Below are 21,245 nucleotides of genomic sequence, written 5' to 3' on the forward strand. Positions count from 1 at the left end.
ATGTATGCAGAGCTGGAAAAGTCCTGATAATCTGCATGGCACAAATGTCATCCTGAAGGCAGAGCCTGTCCTTGGTAATACTGAAATGCAAAGCATTTGGTTCAGAACTGTGCCATATGCAAATGTTTAAACCTAGATTGAGGATCTGTGTGAGACCCTTCTCTCCACTAGGGATGAAACGGTATGGAAATTGAATATCACAATTATAGTGACCCAAATTATCACGATTAGCATTATTATCACAGTTTTGTTTAAATGAGATTAAAGTGTTCAAAAAGAACTGATGCACACTGAAAACATTTCTACAAGTTTTATATTTAAAAATCACCAAACAACAAATAAAACAAGCGGCTCTATGCACTTTTTTAAACAAGATTCTATTCTGTGGGATTTCCTTCCTTATAATGTCTGTTGTCATTAGCAACGCATTATAACAGCACACACCCACGTATCACAACGGACGCGCTCCCTCGTTTCATTCAAATGCAACTTGCTTTTCTGTTTTTGATTGTGTTGAATATGAAATCAGAGGACTTTACTAATAATATTAGTATAATTATTACTATGACTTCTTTTGATCATCTTGTCTGGATGATTGTTTTGTACACTGACTGTACAGAATAGATTTATAATCAGGTAAGATTTAAAACACTAACCCCTTAAGCCCTGAAGGTATTTGTAGAGGTTTTTTGTGTGTGTGTATGTCTGAGTGACGGGGGGGTTGTTATTAACGTTTTAAAAATTTTGCATTTAAAGAAATCTAGTATATGAGCATGTCTAACATGTATTCAAATGTAAAACCTACAAATGAGTAAGCAGTTATGATCTGCAATACTTTAACAATTTGATTATTATTTATTAAAGAGCCATACAGGCACTTCATTAGTAATGGCATTACAAATGAAAATTATTTTTCCGGCCACAAAATGACCCTAATTTGCCTCTTTGCAGTGGAATTCTCTATTTTAACCTTAAAGGTGCACTCTGTAGTATTTTTGCAGTAAAAAATCCAAAAACCACTAGGCTAGTGTTATATATTTTGTTCAGTTGAGTTCTTAGATTATCTAAAATGTTTCCAACTATTTGAAAATTGTGAGAAAATTGCTATTTTAACTAAGGACCGGGAACTGTCAGCATAGCGTTTGAGGGAGTCGCCTGTCAATTGCGTCATATCTGCGTTACCCTCGGTTTTATTTGGCAGAAGCGCTTTTCTCTTAGCAGTGTGAACATGTCTCAGCAGCGCCAAGCGAACACAGCAGCACCAGAGTAACGTCATAACATCATTTTAAACGCACTTAAATGTATCTAATATGATAAACAGATCTGCTTTACCTAATGACCGGAAAAAGCGGAAGTGCGCGCGCCCGGCGACTGTGTCCCGTCCCGTCATAATAAAAGTCCCGGTTCTGGCAAGCCGTGTGTTTGTATAACAATCACTCTAGCGGCCGTGATCAGCTCCACAACACTCGGTCCTGCTCTGTTTTACACTACTGTAACGTTAAGAACCGCATCCATGAACATGATTTCTGCCCTTGTCCTATTGTCCACCGGCTGTGAGGTGAAGACCACATGTCCCAAGCATAGACAGTAAAAGAAATGGACGGAGCGTTCCCATTGACGTCAACGGCGAAAGAATGAAGTCAACCTAGGGGCACTCACTTCCTGATGGCTGAGCGAACTGCGCAGGCTCAGACTGAGCTTGACGACATAGATGTCACGTGAGCATCCTGTCTGACAGCTGTAGGTCTTCTAGTAGATGTGGAAAGCGAAATCTGAATCACGTTGTTTAAATATTTTCTCCCGTTGCTTTTGGCTCACTATGGGCTTCTCCCCATTCTTCCCCCTTGACTTTATCAGACTAGTCTCCAGGACATGTCTCCACGTCCCCCCGACTGTCTCATAGACAGTAAAAGATTGCCTGCGAGCGTCTCCTCAGGTCTATACGGTAATTTCTCAACTGTGCGACAGGGTCGCGTTGGTTATGACGCAATCGTTAGCCTATTTTTACGAAAACAGCTTCTGCGGGGCGATAGTGTAAGATACAAGGTAATGGAGCCTTTTATACATTGTCGTGTTTCTTTAGAAATAAACAATGGACAAATGGAGTCTTTAAACGTCTCAGATGTGCAGTTATTCACTGTCAAAGTGACTCAAAAATGAATGGGAGTCAATGGGATGCTAACAGCAGGTGATGGCTTGGTTAGCAATGGCAGCCCCTAGGGGTGGAACGCTTTCCGAGCGCTAGATTACCCCCTTGGTCCCAAGATGCTGCGCTCACACTTGGCGTCATCAAACTACGCCTTTGTTTAGAATAGGCGCCCTCCAGTGGACGGAAAGTTGCATAGCGCACCTTTAACAATAATTGTAATATAAATAAGCAAAATATTTTAAGTGGTCATTAATGGACCATAATTATTGCACAAATAGTATTTAGTCCCAAAAGATCTCCTCAAAATATTCAATAAATATTACTAAACTAAAATATATTTTATTTAATAACATTTATTTAATTGAAAAATAGTCAAGGTGTACGGTCACATTTGACTATTATAGTAAGGAATATCTCAGGGCTAAATACAAGAAGAGCATAACATTACAATGTTGCATCTCCATCATGTGGTTGATGTAATAATAAATGCACGCTATGCTGTACTGTTTACCAAAAATTGCTGCAAATACCTGTATAGTGAAGCTGTTGTCTATTCAAATGTACACACAGCACTGGTTTGTCTTTAGAACTGTTGAGAGCGCCGTAATCACGTGACCGCGCTCCACCGCGAGATGAACGCATGTCGCAACTGGTTTTAAATGTTATGCCATACTAAGTGCCCAAAACTCTATTTGTTGTTTGAATTTCGCTTTAAACTTCTTCTTTTTTTAATGTAAAGCTTAGACTTTGTTTCATATCAAAAACAATTAGGATTTTCTTGGCCAGAGTGAGACGGTGAGACAGAGCCTGAACGTTTGTGTCTCACGACAAATGTGTCAGAGTTGGCAACCCTTAAACTGCAGATCCAATGTAAAGTATTTGCTCTGGCTATATTGTTTTAAATCATTTTGTTTTGTTATTATTGCTTGTTTTCATCTGATGATATTACATGGCTCTGTGAAATACTTGATTCTGATTGGTCAATTGCGCATTTCAGCGGTACGTTATTTCCAGATAACACCCGCTCATACGGGTACTACGAGTTATCTTGACCGGTACTACTTCTATGCTTAACGCTGGCGGCGCCATCTTGTGGCTTAAACAGTCGTGGGTTACAATGGAAGACTTCAAGGCAGGTTTCCTTTAACGTTTTTAATATAGATATTTTTCTTACACAAACGCATCGATTCGAATCAGAAGGCTCTATTAACCCATCGGAGTCGTGTGGAGCACGTTATTTGATGGACAGCTGCATTTTTTATGGACTTCAAACAAAACTACAACAACTGCTTGGATTAACGTTAGCCTGGACTTTTTAAATATAACTCCGATTGTATTTGTCTGAAAGAAGAATATCATATACACCTATGATAACTTGAGGGTGAGTAAATCATAAGCTTGGTTTCATTTTTGGGTGAACTAACCCTTTCAGCATTCATTTTAACATTTAGCAAGGGCATATGGCAAATCTTCAGCAATAGATAGTCTTAAAGCAGGTTGGAACTGTTTTCCTTCGCGGAAGCTTTGCGTAAGAGCTAATAAAATATTTAATTTCGAGACAATATTTTGTGTCTAAAAATTATTTATTTGAGACTAGTAGCCATGTAATAAGCGGGATAATGTACACCCAGCCGGTTGTTATCACAGAATAAACCCCGACAGAGTGATCAGGACCCCGACGCGAAGCGATCCCTTATCCCTTACATTATCCCTTACATAACCCGCAGAATGTGGCAGTTGGTGTGTGTTGTGTTTGTCCCGCCCCTCCTCCACTGTGATTGGACAGCTGGGTGAATAGTGACAGTGATGAGCGCTGCGTTTTACTCAAAGTTGAACATTCTTCAACTTTCTGCGCACTCAGAAATACTCGCTCAGCGCCTCGGTGCGCTCCAGAAAAAACGCTTTTGGTGGACACACGGCCTTAGACTTATGGTCAAATGCAATGCACCGAGTGTGTGTGTGTAAGTGAGTGTGAGAGACACGGAAGAGGCGGAGGCAGAGCTAAGGAAATGCAGCTGAACCAATACGCTGCGTGCATCTTTTAAATAGCGTAAAAAAAATGAATGATGAAACGCAATATGTGGCGGCCGGTGTTGATTCTGTGGCAGAACACCAAAGATTAGTCTATGTGTGGGAAACACTTGTTCTGCATCTGGATTCTCCAAATTGTGGTGATAGCATAAAGTAATCAAAAATGACTGTATTTGGAACAAAGGTAGCCTTTTTGTTTAATCTTTGACATTTATAAAACTGTGTGTTGTTTTCTGTGTGACATACACAAATTTAAGGACTCATAACTCAAACTATAGCAAAGAAAGTCAAAAAGTATGTAGCATTAGAGCACTTTTTATAATTTTAGAAAATATAAATTATTACAATCTAATGCTGAGAAACTGCTGATTAAAGACATTGTTACAATATTATTTATATTATATATAATATAATAACACAAAATAAAATCTCAGCTTTCCAATACATCCATTTTGATCAACTCTTAACAAGCACCAAGTTATTTATCTAAACCGGAGTGTACCGCTGCATGGCGGGTGCAACCTAGCTGCTATAAAAATGAATTGCCATATATTTTTCAAAACTGCATCGATCAACATTACATCTGTGAGGAATATCCTCGACGCAATGGATTATATTGATTTTGGATGGATTAATTTCAACGGTTGATGGGCAAAGTATTCTTGAGTGCATTATAAAAAATGTAATAATTGTTAATAAATTATTATTTACGATATTTTGAAGTGTCCACGATAACAATATCGTGCATATTCATTATCGTGATATATCGCATTACCGAAAATTGGCACATGCCTAGTGTGCGTGCTGCTGCAATGTAGAACACGCACATTAACTTGCGTGTACAATAATCTGTTTAAAACGTGCATTTACCCGATCAGTTTTGAGCATCCAGATGTTATACTCCAAACCAGACTGTAAAAAAATACGGACGTAGTGTCCGTGACATCATCCATAGGATTCCGATAAGCCGTTCTGAAGCGTAAAGTAGAGACGAGCTGGGCGTCGCCATCTTGAGCGAGTCATCGCGTGTCACTCCCAGATAACAGAAAATGGGCAAAGAGGCGGGATGTGGGCGGACCTTATGTGACACAATGACTATAAATGGCTATCCACCTCATAGTGACCACAATCTTCAAAGTTATTCAAAGTAACCACGCCCTTAATTATGCAGAACTTAAAGTCTTTATATCTATAACGTAAACGAATGAGTTATAAAAAAATTCATCCCCCTCAGAATTGTCATGAAGGTCAAAATGAGCCGTATAGGCCAAAACCACAATTTGTGCCAGTCTGTAAATATGTTTATTTTCTACTGTAAAGTTGGGAATTTTAACATCGAGCTCAATGAGATTCTGCTCCCTTCTGGAGCCTGTCTCTAGTGGCCAGTCGAGGAATTGGAGTTTACATTACTTCCGTACTGGCTTCAAGAGAGATCGCGGGAGGTTGCCGCTTGCTCCAAACACATGGCTCGACATTAACGCTTGTCCGGGAAAAGTGGATTTTTTGATGGGGCAAGTGGAAGAGAATTTAACTTGCCCGACTGAAGTAGCCTGATTAAAACATCAGTAACAAAGAATAACTAGGGGATCACCAAAACGCGAGAGTGATTCTGAATTAATCTAGTGTAAGTGGCGATTGATAATTAAATAATAATATCATATATAATGTACTGTGACGGTAACAAAGTTGAGCTGTTGAGGCTTGCACAGCCTCTCAAGGAGAAATCGCAACAAATGAGCACAGTTCACACAAAGAAACTCAGTTAACGTACTGTGGTAAAAATAAGGAGTTTTCATATTTTTAACATATGATACAGTTTAAGGTGCCCTAGAATGATTTAAAACAATATTTTAAATTGTTCTCTGATATCTACATAGAGTAGGGCTGCACGATATTGGGAAAAAATTACATTGCGATTATTTTTTTCCCCAACAATATATATTGCGATTATTGAGAGCCATCAATCCAGGCTAAAGTCAATAATTACCATTCCATGATATTAATCATTTCACTAATAAGCAAGCTTCATTACAAGTGACAAAAAGAAATGTTGGAAAGTATGTGTAAACCTGAAACCAAACCTCCAGTAGGTGGCAGCAGGTGACCGTCTTAATGAGTGAGTCACTGAGTCGTTCATTCAAACGATTCATTCAAACACAGTGAAAATCGTTCACAGTAGAACTGTAAGTGTTACTCCTTTTTGTAGCCGAAAATCGTTCACAGCAGAACTGTAAGTGTTACTACCTACAGTTCTGCTGTGAACGATTTTCACTGCTGAAATAGAACAAAAACAGTAAATATTGCATCTAAAATGTAAGTAACTTTAGGTGAACGTTAGCTGTTTATGGAACTGCCATATGAAATCAATGTCATTATCAGTCGTGATGGTATTCAGGAAAACTCAAGTGTTGTAATTTCTCCTCGAGAGACTGCACGAGCGTCAACAGCGCGACCTTATTATCGCCAGTTCATTATTATATATTATTATCCACTATCGATCGCTACTTACACTAAACTAATGCATAAACATTCTTGCATTTTGGTGATTCGCTAGTCATTTTTTGTTTTAATCAGGCTCTTGTCCGTCAGGCAAGCAAAATTCTCTTCCGCTTGTCCCTTCAAAAAAATCCACTTGTCCAGACAAAGTCGAGCCCTGCTTTGTATTCTTCGTAAAGAGCTTTGTGGTGCCGTTTTAAGTGATCAGACAAATTGGTGTTTTCTTGTTTTGTGGCCACAACTTTCTGACACTCCATGCAAAGTACCTCTTTTTGGTCAACATTCTCCTTTTTGTAGCCGAATATAGTCTAATAGTCCCAAAAAGATGATTTCTGGTACGAAACCACTTTTTTTTTTCTTTTTTCTTTTTTCGTCAACGATATTGCATGTTTATATAACGTTAGTCACAATGTAGGCTACGCAGTGACTGTGATGTAACCTAATCTGAAATACAAATTGGCAAAAACATCATAGGAAACACTATTCTTTAGTTCTCAAAAATATAAATATATAACTTATATTTTTACAAAATGACGTTTGCTAGAAGGATCGAGTGAACGATCTAAGTATCTACGGTTGTATTTTGTAATACAAAATAATATTAACCTTTGTCATTAGACTCACTATTTAGTTTTGTATGGTACTTGGTGTTTCCTATTGTTACTGTACTAGCATCTTGCGTTATCTAGACAATGCTGTCTCTCTAAGAAACTTTCAATTTAATCAGAAATTGTTTAAACAGTCAATAAGTGGATAAATCATTACTTACTGCTTGCAAGAATACAGATGCCACATTCTTCCGTTTAAGACGCTGAGCGAAGCTTGCTTGAAATGGCCGAACAAACGAACGATCTTGAATTAAATTGTTGTGGTATCGGATTATAAACATCAACCATGACTGTTGACTTTTTTTATCTGTGGGAAGGATATGTAAAGTCCTCAGGTCTCCTGAACAGCCTGGAACATGAAGTGTGCCCATACGAGCAACTTGTACCTGATGATTCGCTCCATTTCCGCCTGACAATGAACATGTTTGGACAGATGCAAATGTTAGGGGCGTGCATATAAATGATCCCCAACGCTTGCGTCACGGTTGGCTTTATGTTGAGAAGCATTTTTTTTTCAGTGGAGTTTTGGATTCACGAGATTTACATAAGAAGTAGGAGGCAATGATGTTTGAGACTCACAGTATGTGATGTCCATGTACTGAACATGTACTGGTTAATTCAATGTTTCATTCTAGGGCACCTTTAAGCAATATCTCACGATCAAGAGTGCTGAATTACATCACGATTGAAAATGTGATGCTGTGTGGTGTGATTTAATTTCATTGTTTGATTTAATGACACACTCATAAACTATTTAATGGTGATTCAATTCTATAAAGAATTCTGGACTCGCGCCATATCTCTTAACTATATCAGGTTTGCACTGTTAGTGAAGATGAAAGCATTCCTTAGTGTACAGAAACTGAGTTGCAATGAGATCCTGCTTTCATGTGCTCAACGTGTGTTATTGGCTCTCTGTTAGTTATCTCTGCAACCTTTCATCCCACGATCTGAATATAATACAACACTTTTCACAATTAGTTAACCATGAGAGCTGTAATAGTAAAACACGTTAAATGAGAGAGTAATACTATATCAAATGAAAAGATCTTAGCCAATCACAGCAGTGGGCGTTTATACTGAAGTCTCAAAGCAGACATGCCCCTTAAAACAGAACAGAGGGCTAAAATCAATGTAGGAAAAATGCCTTTTATTTCTGAGTTATGAATTTTTTTGATGTTAAAAGCATTCTAACATTATAAATGAACCCCAATAAACATCATAAAGCAACGCAGTTCATGACCCTTTTAAGAATTTAAAATCAGAATAAATTATATCTACAACACCACAAAATCCTTTTTGTCTGGTTAAGCATATTTTTTACTCTTGACAAGTGAATGACCGATCTACTTAAAGGATAAGCACATGAAAACACTTAATATCAAGCCCTGAAACATTTTTAGTATGCATTTTTATGTCATTTTTAACTGTTTGGAAACAGAGTGTAAAAGTGGACTTCAAAGATTTCTTCTCATGTTGCACCCTCTATAGTCCATGATCAGCGACTAGTAGACGTCAAGCTTAAAGTGTCCCGGCACAGCATTAAAGTTGATTAGTTTGTGCAACCCTTAATTTCCACTGCTGAAAATAGAGTTCTGGGCCAGAAAGATTTGTTCAACTCTTGCTGGTCTCGAACGGGAGCTACTGGGAGTTTTTGCCAGCTGCTATTATATACTATATAATACAAATATTTGCTAATAAAAATACACTTAAGCAAAAAAATACACTTAAGTCTTAAAAAAAACTTAAAATAAATATATATATATATATATATATATATATATATATATATATATATATATATATATATATATATATATATATATATATATATATATATATATATATATATATATATATATTTATATTTATGGTTTTAGTACATGCAGCCTTTAAAAAAGGTCTAATAATGCGGTTCATGCATTCTCATCCGTGTAATGAGCCACTTCCGGTATTTTGCTGGTTATTCCATTCGGGTAAATTGCAATTTAAGGACTTTTTAAAAACAATTTTGCAGTTCCTATTTGCAGTAAAAAATTATCATTTCTTAGCAACAACTGCTATTTATACTAAGCAAAAATAATGATATATTCTATATGTAAAAGTAGTTAAATGCTATTTATACTTATATAAATAGTGAAAGATACTATTTGCACCTCAGTGTTGTTGTACATTAAAAATAATGAAATAGCATAATGTAAATGATTATATTTAAAGGGGTAATGAATTGAGAGATCTACTTTCCCTTGAGCTTTTGATATATAAAAGGTAGGGCTGTCAATTAATTAAAATATTTAATCACGATTATTCACATGAGTGTCATGAGTTAACTCACGATTTAATCACAATTTAATCGCATAGTTTTTAATTTACCTTAAATTAAAATGTTTCAAGTTTTTAATACTCAAATTAATATGGGTATGGACAAATATGCATGCTTTATGCAAATGTACATTTATTATTAGTGAAACCATGCTCAGAGCATGAAGACTACTAGACATGTATCAAAGGTCACAGATCTTCATGTCTCTTAAAGGGTTAGTTCACCCAAAAATGAAATTTCTTTCATTAATGACTCACCCCAATGTCGTTCCACACCCGTAAGACCTCTGTTCATCCCCGGAACACCGTTTGAAGATCTTCTCCAATCTTCTCCAATCCTAGCCGTGGGCATTTACTTCCAAGTCTCCAGTGCGTCACGCCCATCAAAACCCAGCGTTCAGGAGAGAGCCTGAAAACCAGTGTAGAAAATAGCCTATTATTTATTAGTTATGTTGTTTTTAATGTAAAAAAAACAAACAAACAAACTTCATTAGTTGACCTCAATATGTATACAACAGTATAAATTTTTTTTTTAAAGCCAGTTCATGACACCTTTAATAAAATGATTAAATGATTGCCGCCTTATTGGGACAATAAAGCCCTCTCTGCATCTACCACTAACCGATAAGAGAGACACTTTTTCACATATTTTTCTCATGTTTATTGAAAATAAATGTCTTTCCGATCTGATATGTTATAGGAAAAGAGAAGATCATATTTCCAAAACACGTATTTGAGCTTTGTCAATCTACTCTGATTTGCATCAACTTTCTGCCATCTCCTTACCCCTACACTATACTGTTGACAATCCAAGCATCTTCCGTAAATTTTGTCTTGCCCAACCAAATGTCACTGGGCGGAGTTAGTGTAAATAGCTTCTGCCAAAAAGGCGGCCTGCGTGCACTGTATAAATAGACACACTTGTTTTTTTAAATTGCGTACTCAAATTTACTTGAGGAATTGTGACAGCCCTTTAGTGAACAGTGTGTTTCTTATTGTGATTGTAGGCTAACCCTTTCCCACTAAAAAGAACCTTTTGTGCAGTGGAATGGAACAGTTTTGTGGATGTTTAAGGTTCTTCATGGGACCGTTGCATTGATGCCAATAAAGAACCTTTATTTTTAAGAGTGTAGGAGGAGTCTCTAAATAAACAGACTCTGAACCTGGAATCCCTGGCTAATAAAGGCTTTGCCTAATCTGTTCTTAGTGCTCGTACCCAGCTTACCGTCCCTATTCCCAGCCTGTGTTGTGGACCCAGTGCTGCTTACGGTCTATATTTATACTTCTCAGCAGTAAGTGTATAGATAATGTTTGTTTATGTCTATGACAGAGGTCTTCAACTCTGCTCCCGGGGACCCACTGTTCTGAAAAGTTCATTTCCAACCTGCTTTAGCACGTCTGCCTGTGTTTTTTCAAGAATTGATCCTGAAGGACTTGAATATCTTCAGCTGTCTTTGATTAGGGTTGGAGCTAAAAGCTACAGGACAGTGGGTCCCCAGGAGCAGGGTTGAAGACCCTTGTTTGCTCTCGCCCCTCTTCACACATTATCCCCATACTGCGTTTTTATATATTTTTATTGGGGCCAACTGATAAGCTGTGTTCTGTAAATAACAACCCTGTTCAGCTATACACTCTCTTTTTTTTTTAAGCTGTCATCCTCACTCCTCAGGATATCAATGAATGATTGAAGTGTTTGGGTTATGTCTTCAGTGAAAGCCAGAGTGTTAGATTGGCTTTTTTGCAATAGGCTTCCGACATAATTTCTTATCACGTAGCATGTATTGAGTTCTCAATTTACAATGTATGCCCTTTGCAGACAGTTCTATCCAAAGCAAAGCAACAATACATTAAAATTAAATGAGATCCCATACATTTCTTATATTTTGGCTCTCAACTTTTTCTGCATACTTTCCTACAAGGGTTTTCATACTTTGGGGATCGAATATGTTTGTATAAGATATTAATGATGAAACACTATTGTTTTAAGACAAGTATATTATTGTTACGTGTTAAATCTGATTTTGGAAATCATGATAAATCATTTTGGTTTTATTATATATACTCTCTAAATATTACTCTAACATTGTGTAGAAAATCTTGTCTTATAATATCATTCTTCATTCTTTTCCACACTCAATCTGTCTTTGTAAATGAACATAAAAGCGTATTGTATTTGACTGTCAAACAGTTTGAAAACCTCTCTAATCTAAGCCAATCTACTACTACTGCTTGTAGTAGCTATTTTGTTTCAGGTTTCAGAAATTAGGATTAATCTGTTGTTAAAATTGGATAGTTTCAGTAGTTACTTAATTTAATTTAATAAAAAGCAACAACAAAATAACCTACCGGTAATCAAAATGCTTTGTATTTGCATTTCTTAGCAGTGATGTTTAGTAGTGAGACCTCAGGGTGAGGCTTCATAATACAGAAACTTTGGCCATATGAAGAGATCCACAGCGCAAAGCGTTGGCAGAACTTTTTTTGAATGCTGGGTATTTTCGTCTGTGAACAGGAAAAGTTTGAGACTTTGATATTTTTAATGAGACTATTGCCTCACAGTTCTCTCCGTACAGATATGCTGGCGAATTGGTGTGGGATCCAGTGGCTTGATTTGAATCCCTAATGGTTGAAGGCTCAGACATCATTTGCTCTTGCATTCTGGGCACGTTTAATAGAACCGCCAGATTAACGGGAGCGTTGTCAAAGTCTGTCTTGGTGCACTTTGTGGTGCCGCCAGACAGGTGCTTGTTCCCTCTGAACGCTTTTCAGATGTCTTTAGTTGCATGTCCCTCAGCATCAGCAATCACACCGTAGCTTTTAGCCACCTTTCCATAAAACTACGATCAACTCTGACTTCCTCCATAACATATGGGCTCTTACTGGCTATCGATCAAGCAGACATTCAGGGCCGGAGGCTGAGCAGCCAAAACTCACTATGGGGGATGCATGCAAATGAGGTCGCAGTGGAAGCAGCAGCGTCAACCAGTGGCGAGGCCAGAAATTTTTAACTGAGTGGACCTTGGTGGAATAGGGTGGACCTCAATGACTACTCTCAAATTACACAAATTAAACAATATGGGACAAAATCACTTGACAGTAAATATAAGCTATATATGATTTATTTTTTGCCAACAAATTCATATAATTCATACATGCAAAATTAATTTATAACAAGCAGCTACAAAGCCTATTGCAAGGAAGACAAATATAGATATTGTGCTGCTATATGACCACTAACAAGACATCAGTGTTCAGTAATTGGGTTCATTTTAAAATGAAATAACCAGTTCTTGTCAACTAATGCAACTCAGTATAACTGTTATCAAACATGTATTTGCAGCTTAACCTGTGAGAATTTCGTCTCGTGTTATGCACCGTGGCCCGTGTTAAAAGTTTATTTCACTAGCAGACGTAAACTCATCTTCCCATCCCCTCAACAATACGCGATTGGCTAAACATTACTACTAAGCTTATTGATTGGCTGCTGCAATAAGTCAGCTATATGAAAATGTTTTCGCTCTACAGTAATTATTTTTTAATAGGGCTGTCAATCGATTAAAATATTTAATCGCTATTAATCGCATGATTGTCATGAGTTAACTCGTGATTAATCGCAATTTAATCGCACATTTTTAGCAATTGTAAATCTAAAATTAAGTTTTTAATACTCTAATCAACATGATTATGCTATGCATGCTTTATGCAAATGTACATTTATTATTAGTGAAACTATACTTATTCAATAATAATCAATACAGCATGAAGATTAGACTTATCAAAGGTCATAGATGTTTATTTAAGAAATTGTTCATGTCTCTTAAGCCTAAACTTAAAAATTAAGAGTAAGCAGAGATTTTTCTCATTTTAAGAATATAATGGGAGTCTTTACACTGGCAGTTTAATTCAGAGCAGGGCACAGTTCGTATGAAAAATTGGTAATGTGTACCAGTGAGCGCACCAGAACCACACCATACCTGGAGGAGGTCCATACTCCACGAGTAGGAATATAGTGCGGCCCCTTTAAGAGACGCGCGCTCCCTATTGAACTGCCGGTATTTTGCGTGTGCACGCCGAACTGGGCCGCGATTTACGTGGACAGTGTGAAGAACATGGACTCGGGAGCGCGCTTGTTCAGGGAAGTAACCTGTGCATTCGTTTTAGCCGATTGTAATGTATTTAGTTCAATAAAACAGGTGTACTGTAAGCGGTGATGGTGTTAATGATTTACCTCAGACATGAGCGAGAGTGAGCTGCAGTGCATCGCGCTCAGACTGCAGAGAATGTGCTCAGTGAAAAAAACGCACTTTTCTTTCTGAAGTCTAATAAAAGTTAAACAAAAAATGTGGTAGCTTAGGCTATGTGGTAGCTTATGTAGGCAATAACTGCACTTTTGGTTTAGAATATTAATGTCAACCCTTTTCTTTCCCTATTAATGTTTGCTGCTGCGTCTGACTGCTCTCACTTTTTCCAACTACGGGCTATGCCACGGATCAACCAGAAAATGCGCCCTGCGTTAATAAATTTAGTGCTGTTAAAATGAATTTGCGTTAACGCGTTATTAGCATATTTGACAGCCCTATTTTTTAATGAAACTTTTTGTACGTGTTTAAGTGATTTGTGTTGTCACATAGGCATATTATTTTCTGCTATCACAATTTTTTTTTTTTTTTTTTTTTGTCTGTTCTGATTGGGTGGGCCAGCCGTCAATCTGAGTGGGCCAGTGCCACCCTGGCCCTTATGTAGCCTCGCCCCTGGCGTCAACCCTGGCTTTTGTGATAGACTTTGGGAAAAGACTGTGCCAGGGGCCCCTAGCAGTTCACAAAGCTTCCTGTTTTCTTCATGATGTCTGAGAACCTCACATATTCAATAATGAACACTTCAGAAGGTACAGAGAGAGAAAAGACTGATTATTAGCATGATATTGTGTGATGCTTTTGATAAATCGATGCATATTATCTTCTAAAACATCTGTTTAAATTATCGGATCTTTTAAGCTTCTAAGGACCCTTAAATCATCTTAAATTCCAATTTCATTATTGAACATGTCTTGAGCTACAGTCCTCTCTATGGCAACTTCTGCACTTTCGCAGAGGGATTTGGTGGAGTTAGATTACCCGGCAGTTCAGTGCAGGTGAGGGATTATTGTGTGACATCTCGAGATCCTTTCACGTCTGTGAAGGTTAAACCTGAGAGCTGAATCAATAGAATCCTCATGGTACCATAACTTTTCTTATTAGCCCCAGCAGCCGCAAATGTCATGATGCACAACTAATAAAGAGCAGATCTGAAAATACACTTGTCTACCACCTTTTTTTTTCTTTTCTTTCTTTTCTTCTTTTTTTAAAGATGATTCCTCGGTAGCTCGAGTCACTGTTTATTTTTTTTAAATATATATTTTTTATATGTGCAATCCAGGATGAACCTATGGCTTTATTATTATTTTCTTGGTCTGACGACTAACTGATAAATGGCTAGGCTAATCTATAAAATGCTGTTTTGTCTAACTTTAAAATAAATAAAAAATAAACAAACTTAAATCAATCGTTTTAAGTGCTAAAAAGGTGAATTTAGCACCATAATGTTAACAAATTTACTTTGACATTTGCTGAAGGTTACAAGTAACAGTGTTATTTGTTTATTTGTATTGGATATAAAGTGAATAATATTGGGAAAAATCAACAATAGAATAATTTAAAAAATGTGAATTATTTCTTTTAATATTAATAATACACATTTAAATCGTTAATTAAACTTATTTAAATGCAGCAAAAAATGTCATTAAATAAAAGTAGCGACAGATCTTTTCTTCCTTGTTGTAACATACATCTGTGATTGTTAACGGACAAAATGTTGGGCAGGAATTTGGTTGTATGCATCAGTTTTTGTTTGGATTTATAGAAGCGTTTCTTGAGCACCAAATCTGCATATTAAAATGATCAGCAAGCATGTTGTTTGGCTATCACCAGACTAAGCTCAATTTAAAATTGAACATTAGTCTGGGGAGTCTGCTCTGTATTTTCTATTGCACAAGAGGCGTGATCAAAGAGCATTATTTGAATGACTGTATGCAATTGGATAGTCCTTCAACCAATGACCACAAGAGGCGTGATCAACAGGCAATGACCCATTGTTTCTCTATCTGTCATCGTGTTAAACCCACCAATAGCGCGCCAGGTGGATAAGCCAGTCTTTGATTGGTTCCCACAAAAGTGTTACAGAAGCAGTATAAATTAATGTACATGTTTCCAGACTGAGTTGCAGGACGAAATCAAATCGTCGGCTGATCAGGCTGTGTTTACCCAGTCTACCGTATATTATATGTACACATATGGTCTGAAAATGACGTGTATTCAGGCGCATTGTCTGCGCGTTGCTATTTTGAGGCAACTGAAATCAACTGCGCTGTTGACCAACTGAAACCTGGTCTAAAGTCAATAGCACAGTATTTTTGTGTTATTTAAAGGGTACGTTAGTAATATATGCCTATAGTTGGGTGCACAATGCCCGTACACTCTGCTTATTACACACAGGGATGTTCAGCAGCACACACACATGCCAAATATAAAAAAATAAAAGGATTAGAATGCAAACGATTATTATTATTTTGTACATAAAGATAAAAAATGCATACATGTCATAATGGATAGTCATTGCATGTATCAGAATGACCTGTTTGCGGTAATGAAGAATGAAATTGGCTACTTATTTAACCAATTGTGGCAATGCACGCATGTATTAAAATGATTCCTCAGATGTCTATAGTGTAATCTATAAAGTGTCTATTTTCCATTATGTAAAATAGCGAATCCTGCAAAACTGGCTTATAAGTGGAATGCGAGATGAGACTCTGATTGGTTTATTGCACATTACGCCCAAAACACGACTATTTCTCAATTAAGAGACTAGGTACAGCCCTTTTAAACCATACACCGAGCTTGCTGATCATTTTTCTTGTCGTTAAACTAGCAAAAGGGGATTTGGACAGCTCTTGTGTCGTGCACTTTAGACCAGGTGCTGAAATAGTTAAAATAGGGCCCTATGACTAAAACTTGTTTTCATATTTGCCAGCTACCTTGTTAATGCTGAAAAAAACATCCACAGTCAACTGATATTTTGCTCTTCTTGTACCCACAGCAGTGCCACTGCCCCCTCACCAGCGGCTGACAATAAAGGACCTATTTGTGGATGGCAAACCCAATGCCGAGGTACTAAAGAACCATTTGATCAAAGAGGGACGTGTGGAGGAGGAAGTTGCGCTGCGCATCATAAACGACGGTGCCAATATCCTAAGGCAAGAGAAGTGCATGCTAGAAGTGGAGGCACCAATCACTGGTAAGAAAGCAAGAGCACATCTTTAGTAGGGCTTGAGGGAGATTACCATCAGTCTGGATGAACTTTGTTCTGGCTTTTTTCTGTGGATGAAGCTAGTTCCTAAGAAAAATGTTCCAAAAAAGGTGTTTTTCCTCATGGAAACTTCATGCAATGTTTGAAATATTCATTATTATACTTCACTGGCATCAGTGCGTGTACAATTTGCCAGCAATAAAATAATACATCATAAAACTATTGGTCTGGTTGATGAGTAACTTTTCAAGTAGGCCTATAATCCATCTGTGAAAACAGTTTTCATCAGGCACATCATATCGGCATTTCTTTTGAGTTTATAGCAGAGATTACCTGATTGAGTGTAACAAACTGTCACTGTGGGGAGTCAGCTGTGGCAAACTGACTCGTATGTAGATCAGTGTCGGCGCCGTTGGTTCATATTGACAGATACTGTCTGCAGATCAGTGGAGCACAACACAGGAAACAGTCACAGACTGCAGCGGAATGTGATCAGTTTTGCTTCAGTGAACACTAGGAGGGATGTGCAAAAAACTAATCAACTAAATGGAGGGTTACCTGCATGAGAAGTGAATGAAGTTGCCCTTAAGGAAGATCTGTAAATAGTTGGGTTTTGAGTGCAGATCACCCTGATTGGACATTCAGATAGCTACTTCCCCATCTATATTCCACTTTATGATTAAATAAAGAATGGGTGTGTGAAATACATTTATTATATATTTTATTTTATGCTGATATTAAAGATCTTTACATTTATCGATACAGCCAATATTTGATATACAGTTATGCAAGTTCATTACCCCTATTTTTGTATGCAGGCTACATTTGTTGTCGTCTAACAGTCATTTAAAGTTAATTAATCTTTTTCAAACACTAATAATTGAAAGGGTTAGTTCACCCAGAAATGACAATTCTGTCATTTATGCTGCATTCACGTGCTCTCAGAAATATCGTAAATACGAGTTTCCTTGGTAAAAAATTGCATTTGAAAAGCGTTAGCTCGTAATCACGACTTATCAAATTTCCGATAGCACGTGAAGGCGGCATAATTACTCACCCTCATGTCGTACCAAACCAGTAAAACCTTCGTTCATCTCCGGAACACAGAAGATATTTTTGATAAAATTTCTTTCTGACCCCACATGGATATTTATATATCGTGATGAATTCAAATAATGAATTAATTGTCTTGCTATTTAAATATAAATCACTTTATGATTAATTAAAGATATGTATGTACATACAAAAAAAAAAAAAAGTTGTTATTTTTGCACACGAAAAGTATGATTGTCGCTTCATAACTAAGGTTGAACCACTGGAGTCCCATGGACTCTTTTAAACAATGTCTTTACTACTTTTCTAGCCTTAAAAGTGATCATTGTGTTGCTGTCTATGGAGGGTTTAGAAAGGTCTTGGATTTCAACTAAAATATCTTAATTTGTGGTTTTGCGGGTTTGAAACCACATGAGGGTGAGTAATTAATGACTTTTTTAATAATAAAAAAAAAACTTCAGTAAACTAACCCTTTAATAACAATGCCGCCAATCAAAGCCATTGAAATCTAGGCTATATAAATTAGCCAACCTTACAAGTCAACAAGTCTCACAATAACCCATGCATTATTGACATGGGTAACAAGTCAACCACTTTGGTCTTCAGTCTATGAGAAAATGCATAATAGGACATTAGTTATGACTTGCTTCTTTTATTTGACAGATAGACAGAAAAGGGTGCAGGAAAAATGGAAATTTTCAGATGATACAGTATCACAATCTGTATCACATCTGGGTAAACTTAAATTCAGATGAGCCTTATCAGAGCATATTAAGCTTACTCAATTACTCGATGAAGATGTGCTTTAAGGTTTAATTCTTGGAAATGTTGTGTACATCATGCCACAATATTTTATAATGCAGATGAATTAGAGCTTCTCTGTTCTCTATAGATATCGCCGCCTTTGAGCACAAATTAATTGGATGTCATGTCACAAACCCCTCTGGCTCTGGATACATTCTGTTTTATAAATGGATGCAGCCTCTGTATTTTCAGATATAGTGTCTTTGTTGCTAAGTGACAGAGCAGTCTTGTACATGTGGCCCTTGCTGGTTCAATGATGCAGGTGGGATGGATTAAAGTGAAGCGTTTCTTCTGGGACTAGTTCAACACTGATGTAAAAAAAAATGATGTGATTCTGTTTGGCTAACCATTGCCATTGATCTCAAAACTAGGCAGGTGTTATGAATCACTTACTGAACATGTATCATGTTAAGCATTTGTTTTGCTTCCTTTTCATCTGTAGTATGTGGTGATGTTCACGGACAGTTCTTCGACCTCATGAAGCTCTTCGAAGTTGGTGGTTCCCCTGACAACACGCGCTATCTGTTCCTTGGCGATTATGTAGACAGGGGATACTTCAGTATTGAGGTGAGTGCAATAAGAAGCTTGCACAGAAATCAGATTCAAAGATTTTCACTGAAAACTGCCTTTTATTCGCATTGTTCTACATGTCCTCCACTCTTTTTAGTGTGTGTTTTTTTAGATAGTATACTAGTGTAGTAGTCTCAGCTTCATTTAAAGGTGCTGTGAGCATTTTGGAGAAACACTGTTGATATTTGATATCAACCCAAATAAACAGTCCTCCTTTCATTGCTACTCGTCCAAAAGATGTCTTTTTTTTTTTCTTTCACAAAAAATAAAGCAAAGATAATGAACAAACGACAAGGAAGAACTAAAACGAGTTTAAACAAGCAAGAGTTTGCCATTATTCCATGTGACTTTCAGCACACCAGCTCCAGACAAACTTATGCATTCCATAAGTCAAACTTATACATTGCTCTATCCACACAGTGTCTTAACCCTAACCACATCTTTACTCTAATGCCTGCCACTCAAAGTATTTAGCTCTCTGTGTATATACCAGTTAGGACTGTATTTACATGCATGGCCAGGTCCTTTTTTACTTGGCTGAGAATCTGACATCTTCTTTGAACCATCTGCTAAGGCATTATCAGTGACTACTCTGCCACATTACCAACAGTGCATTAACTAGCACACATAAGCACAAAAGAGTAGTAAAAAGCAAAGCAGATTATGCCATAATGTCTCTATTTAAAGATTTGTTGGACAATAATTGATTTTAAATGGTAAATGGACTGCATTTATATAGCACGTTCAACAGACCCATGTCCACTAAAGCGCTTTACATATTCCACACATACTGCCACACACATTACATATTGCATACACATACATACACATTAACACACTACACACACATTACATGTTGCCACACATTCACCCATTCATTCACTCACGCATTCACACTTGGTCAGGTGGAACCGGGGATGGAACCACCAACCTTCCAGTTTGTAGACAACCTGCATGAGCCACCACCGCCCCACTTTTAGTCTAGTAGTTTCCTGGCTTTGAATAATCTGTCATCCTCAGATTCGATGCTCTGATAAGACAATGTATTAAAGGGTAAGATTTTTGCAGTAAAATTCTGCAAGTCTGCGTTTTTTTTCCATGGGTTGGTTTTCTATGTGTACAGGTTAAAGCGACCTCAATTATGTGATATATAGACCCAGGAATGGCAATTTTAGCAGGCGACCTTGCCAAAATAACCCCCCTAACAGCATTTTTTTCCTATTGTTTTGGGCTAGTATTTGGCGGGTTTTTTTGTAAAAACTTGGCAACCCTTTTCTGCACGCACACTGGAATAAACAATCTTTGCCGGTGTTGTAAAAAAAAGAATTTAAGGATAACTTATACAGTTTCTTACCAACATAATCATTTCTGATAGAAATAGTGAAGGTGAATGCATACAAACAAGCTCTCCGTTTAGGATTTGTACGAATTCAATCCAAGCGCCTTTGATAACGTGGATGATTACGTTACTGTTGATCATCCGTCTGTCAGCGTCTAAAGCCCGCCCTGATGATTTCATTGGGCTGAACAGTTTCTGTTTAGGCATAATTACTACTACTATACATAATTACTACTATTTTTGCAAATGTAGGGACCGTCTCTAAAGTTACATATGGCATTGGTATACACCCTTCTAACTTCACTAGCATTTGAAGAGAATGACTTAGTCATAAAACCAACTTTAAGGTGTTCATCTAGGTGTCAGGTATGATTCACACCTTTTAGATTTTTGAGGTTTAATCAAATAAACTGTCAAATCACATATGGATCACAATATGGATATGTTTCTCACTAGGCTATTGTGTGGGTTCAAACACAAAAATTCGAGACTTAAATATGTCACAGCTGATGGAACACTGATGAGAATA

The 21,245-nt window shown here is 37.2% G+C and overlaps 1 protein-coding gene across 2 annotated transcripts in view; it reads left to right on the forward strand.

The window, feature by feature from the left end:
* ppp3cca (protein phosphatase 3, catalytic subunit, gamma isozyme, a) overlaps positions 1 to 21,245 on the forward strand; it is a 98,886-nt gene that overhangs the window by 3,689 nt on the left and 73,952 nt on the right. For both annotated transcript variants that reach the window (XM_067438926.1, XM_067438927.1), the window contains exons 2-3: positions 16,741 to 16,938; positions 19,250 to 19,374. In XM_067438926.1, the coding sequence (XP_067295027.1) occupies positions 16,741 to 16,938; positions 19,250 to 19,374 (323 nt within the window). The remainder of the gene's footprint in view (positions 1 to 16,740; positions 16,939 to 19,249; positions 19,375 to 21,245) is intronic.

Source organism: Pseudorasbora parva, chromosome 3, assembly GCF_024679245.1.
Source record: "Pseudorasbora parva isolate DD20220531a chromosome 3, ASM2467924v1, whole genome shotgun sequence".
Classification (NCBI taxonomy): Eukaryota; Metazoa; Chordata; class Actinopteri; order Cypriniformes; family Gobionidae; genus Pseudorasbora; species Pseudorasbora parva.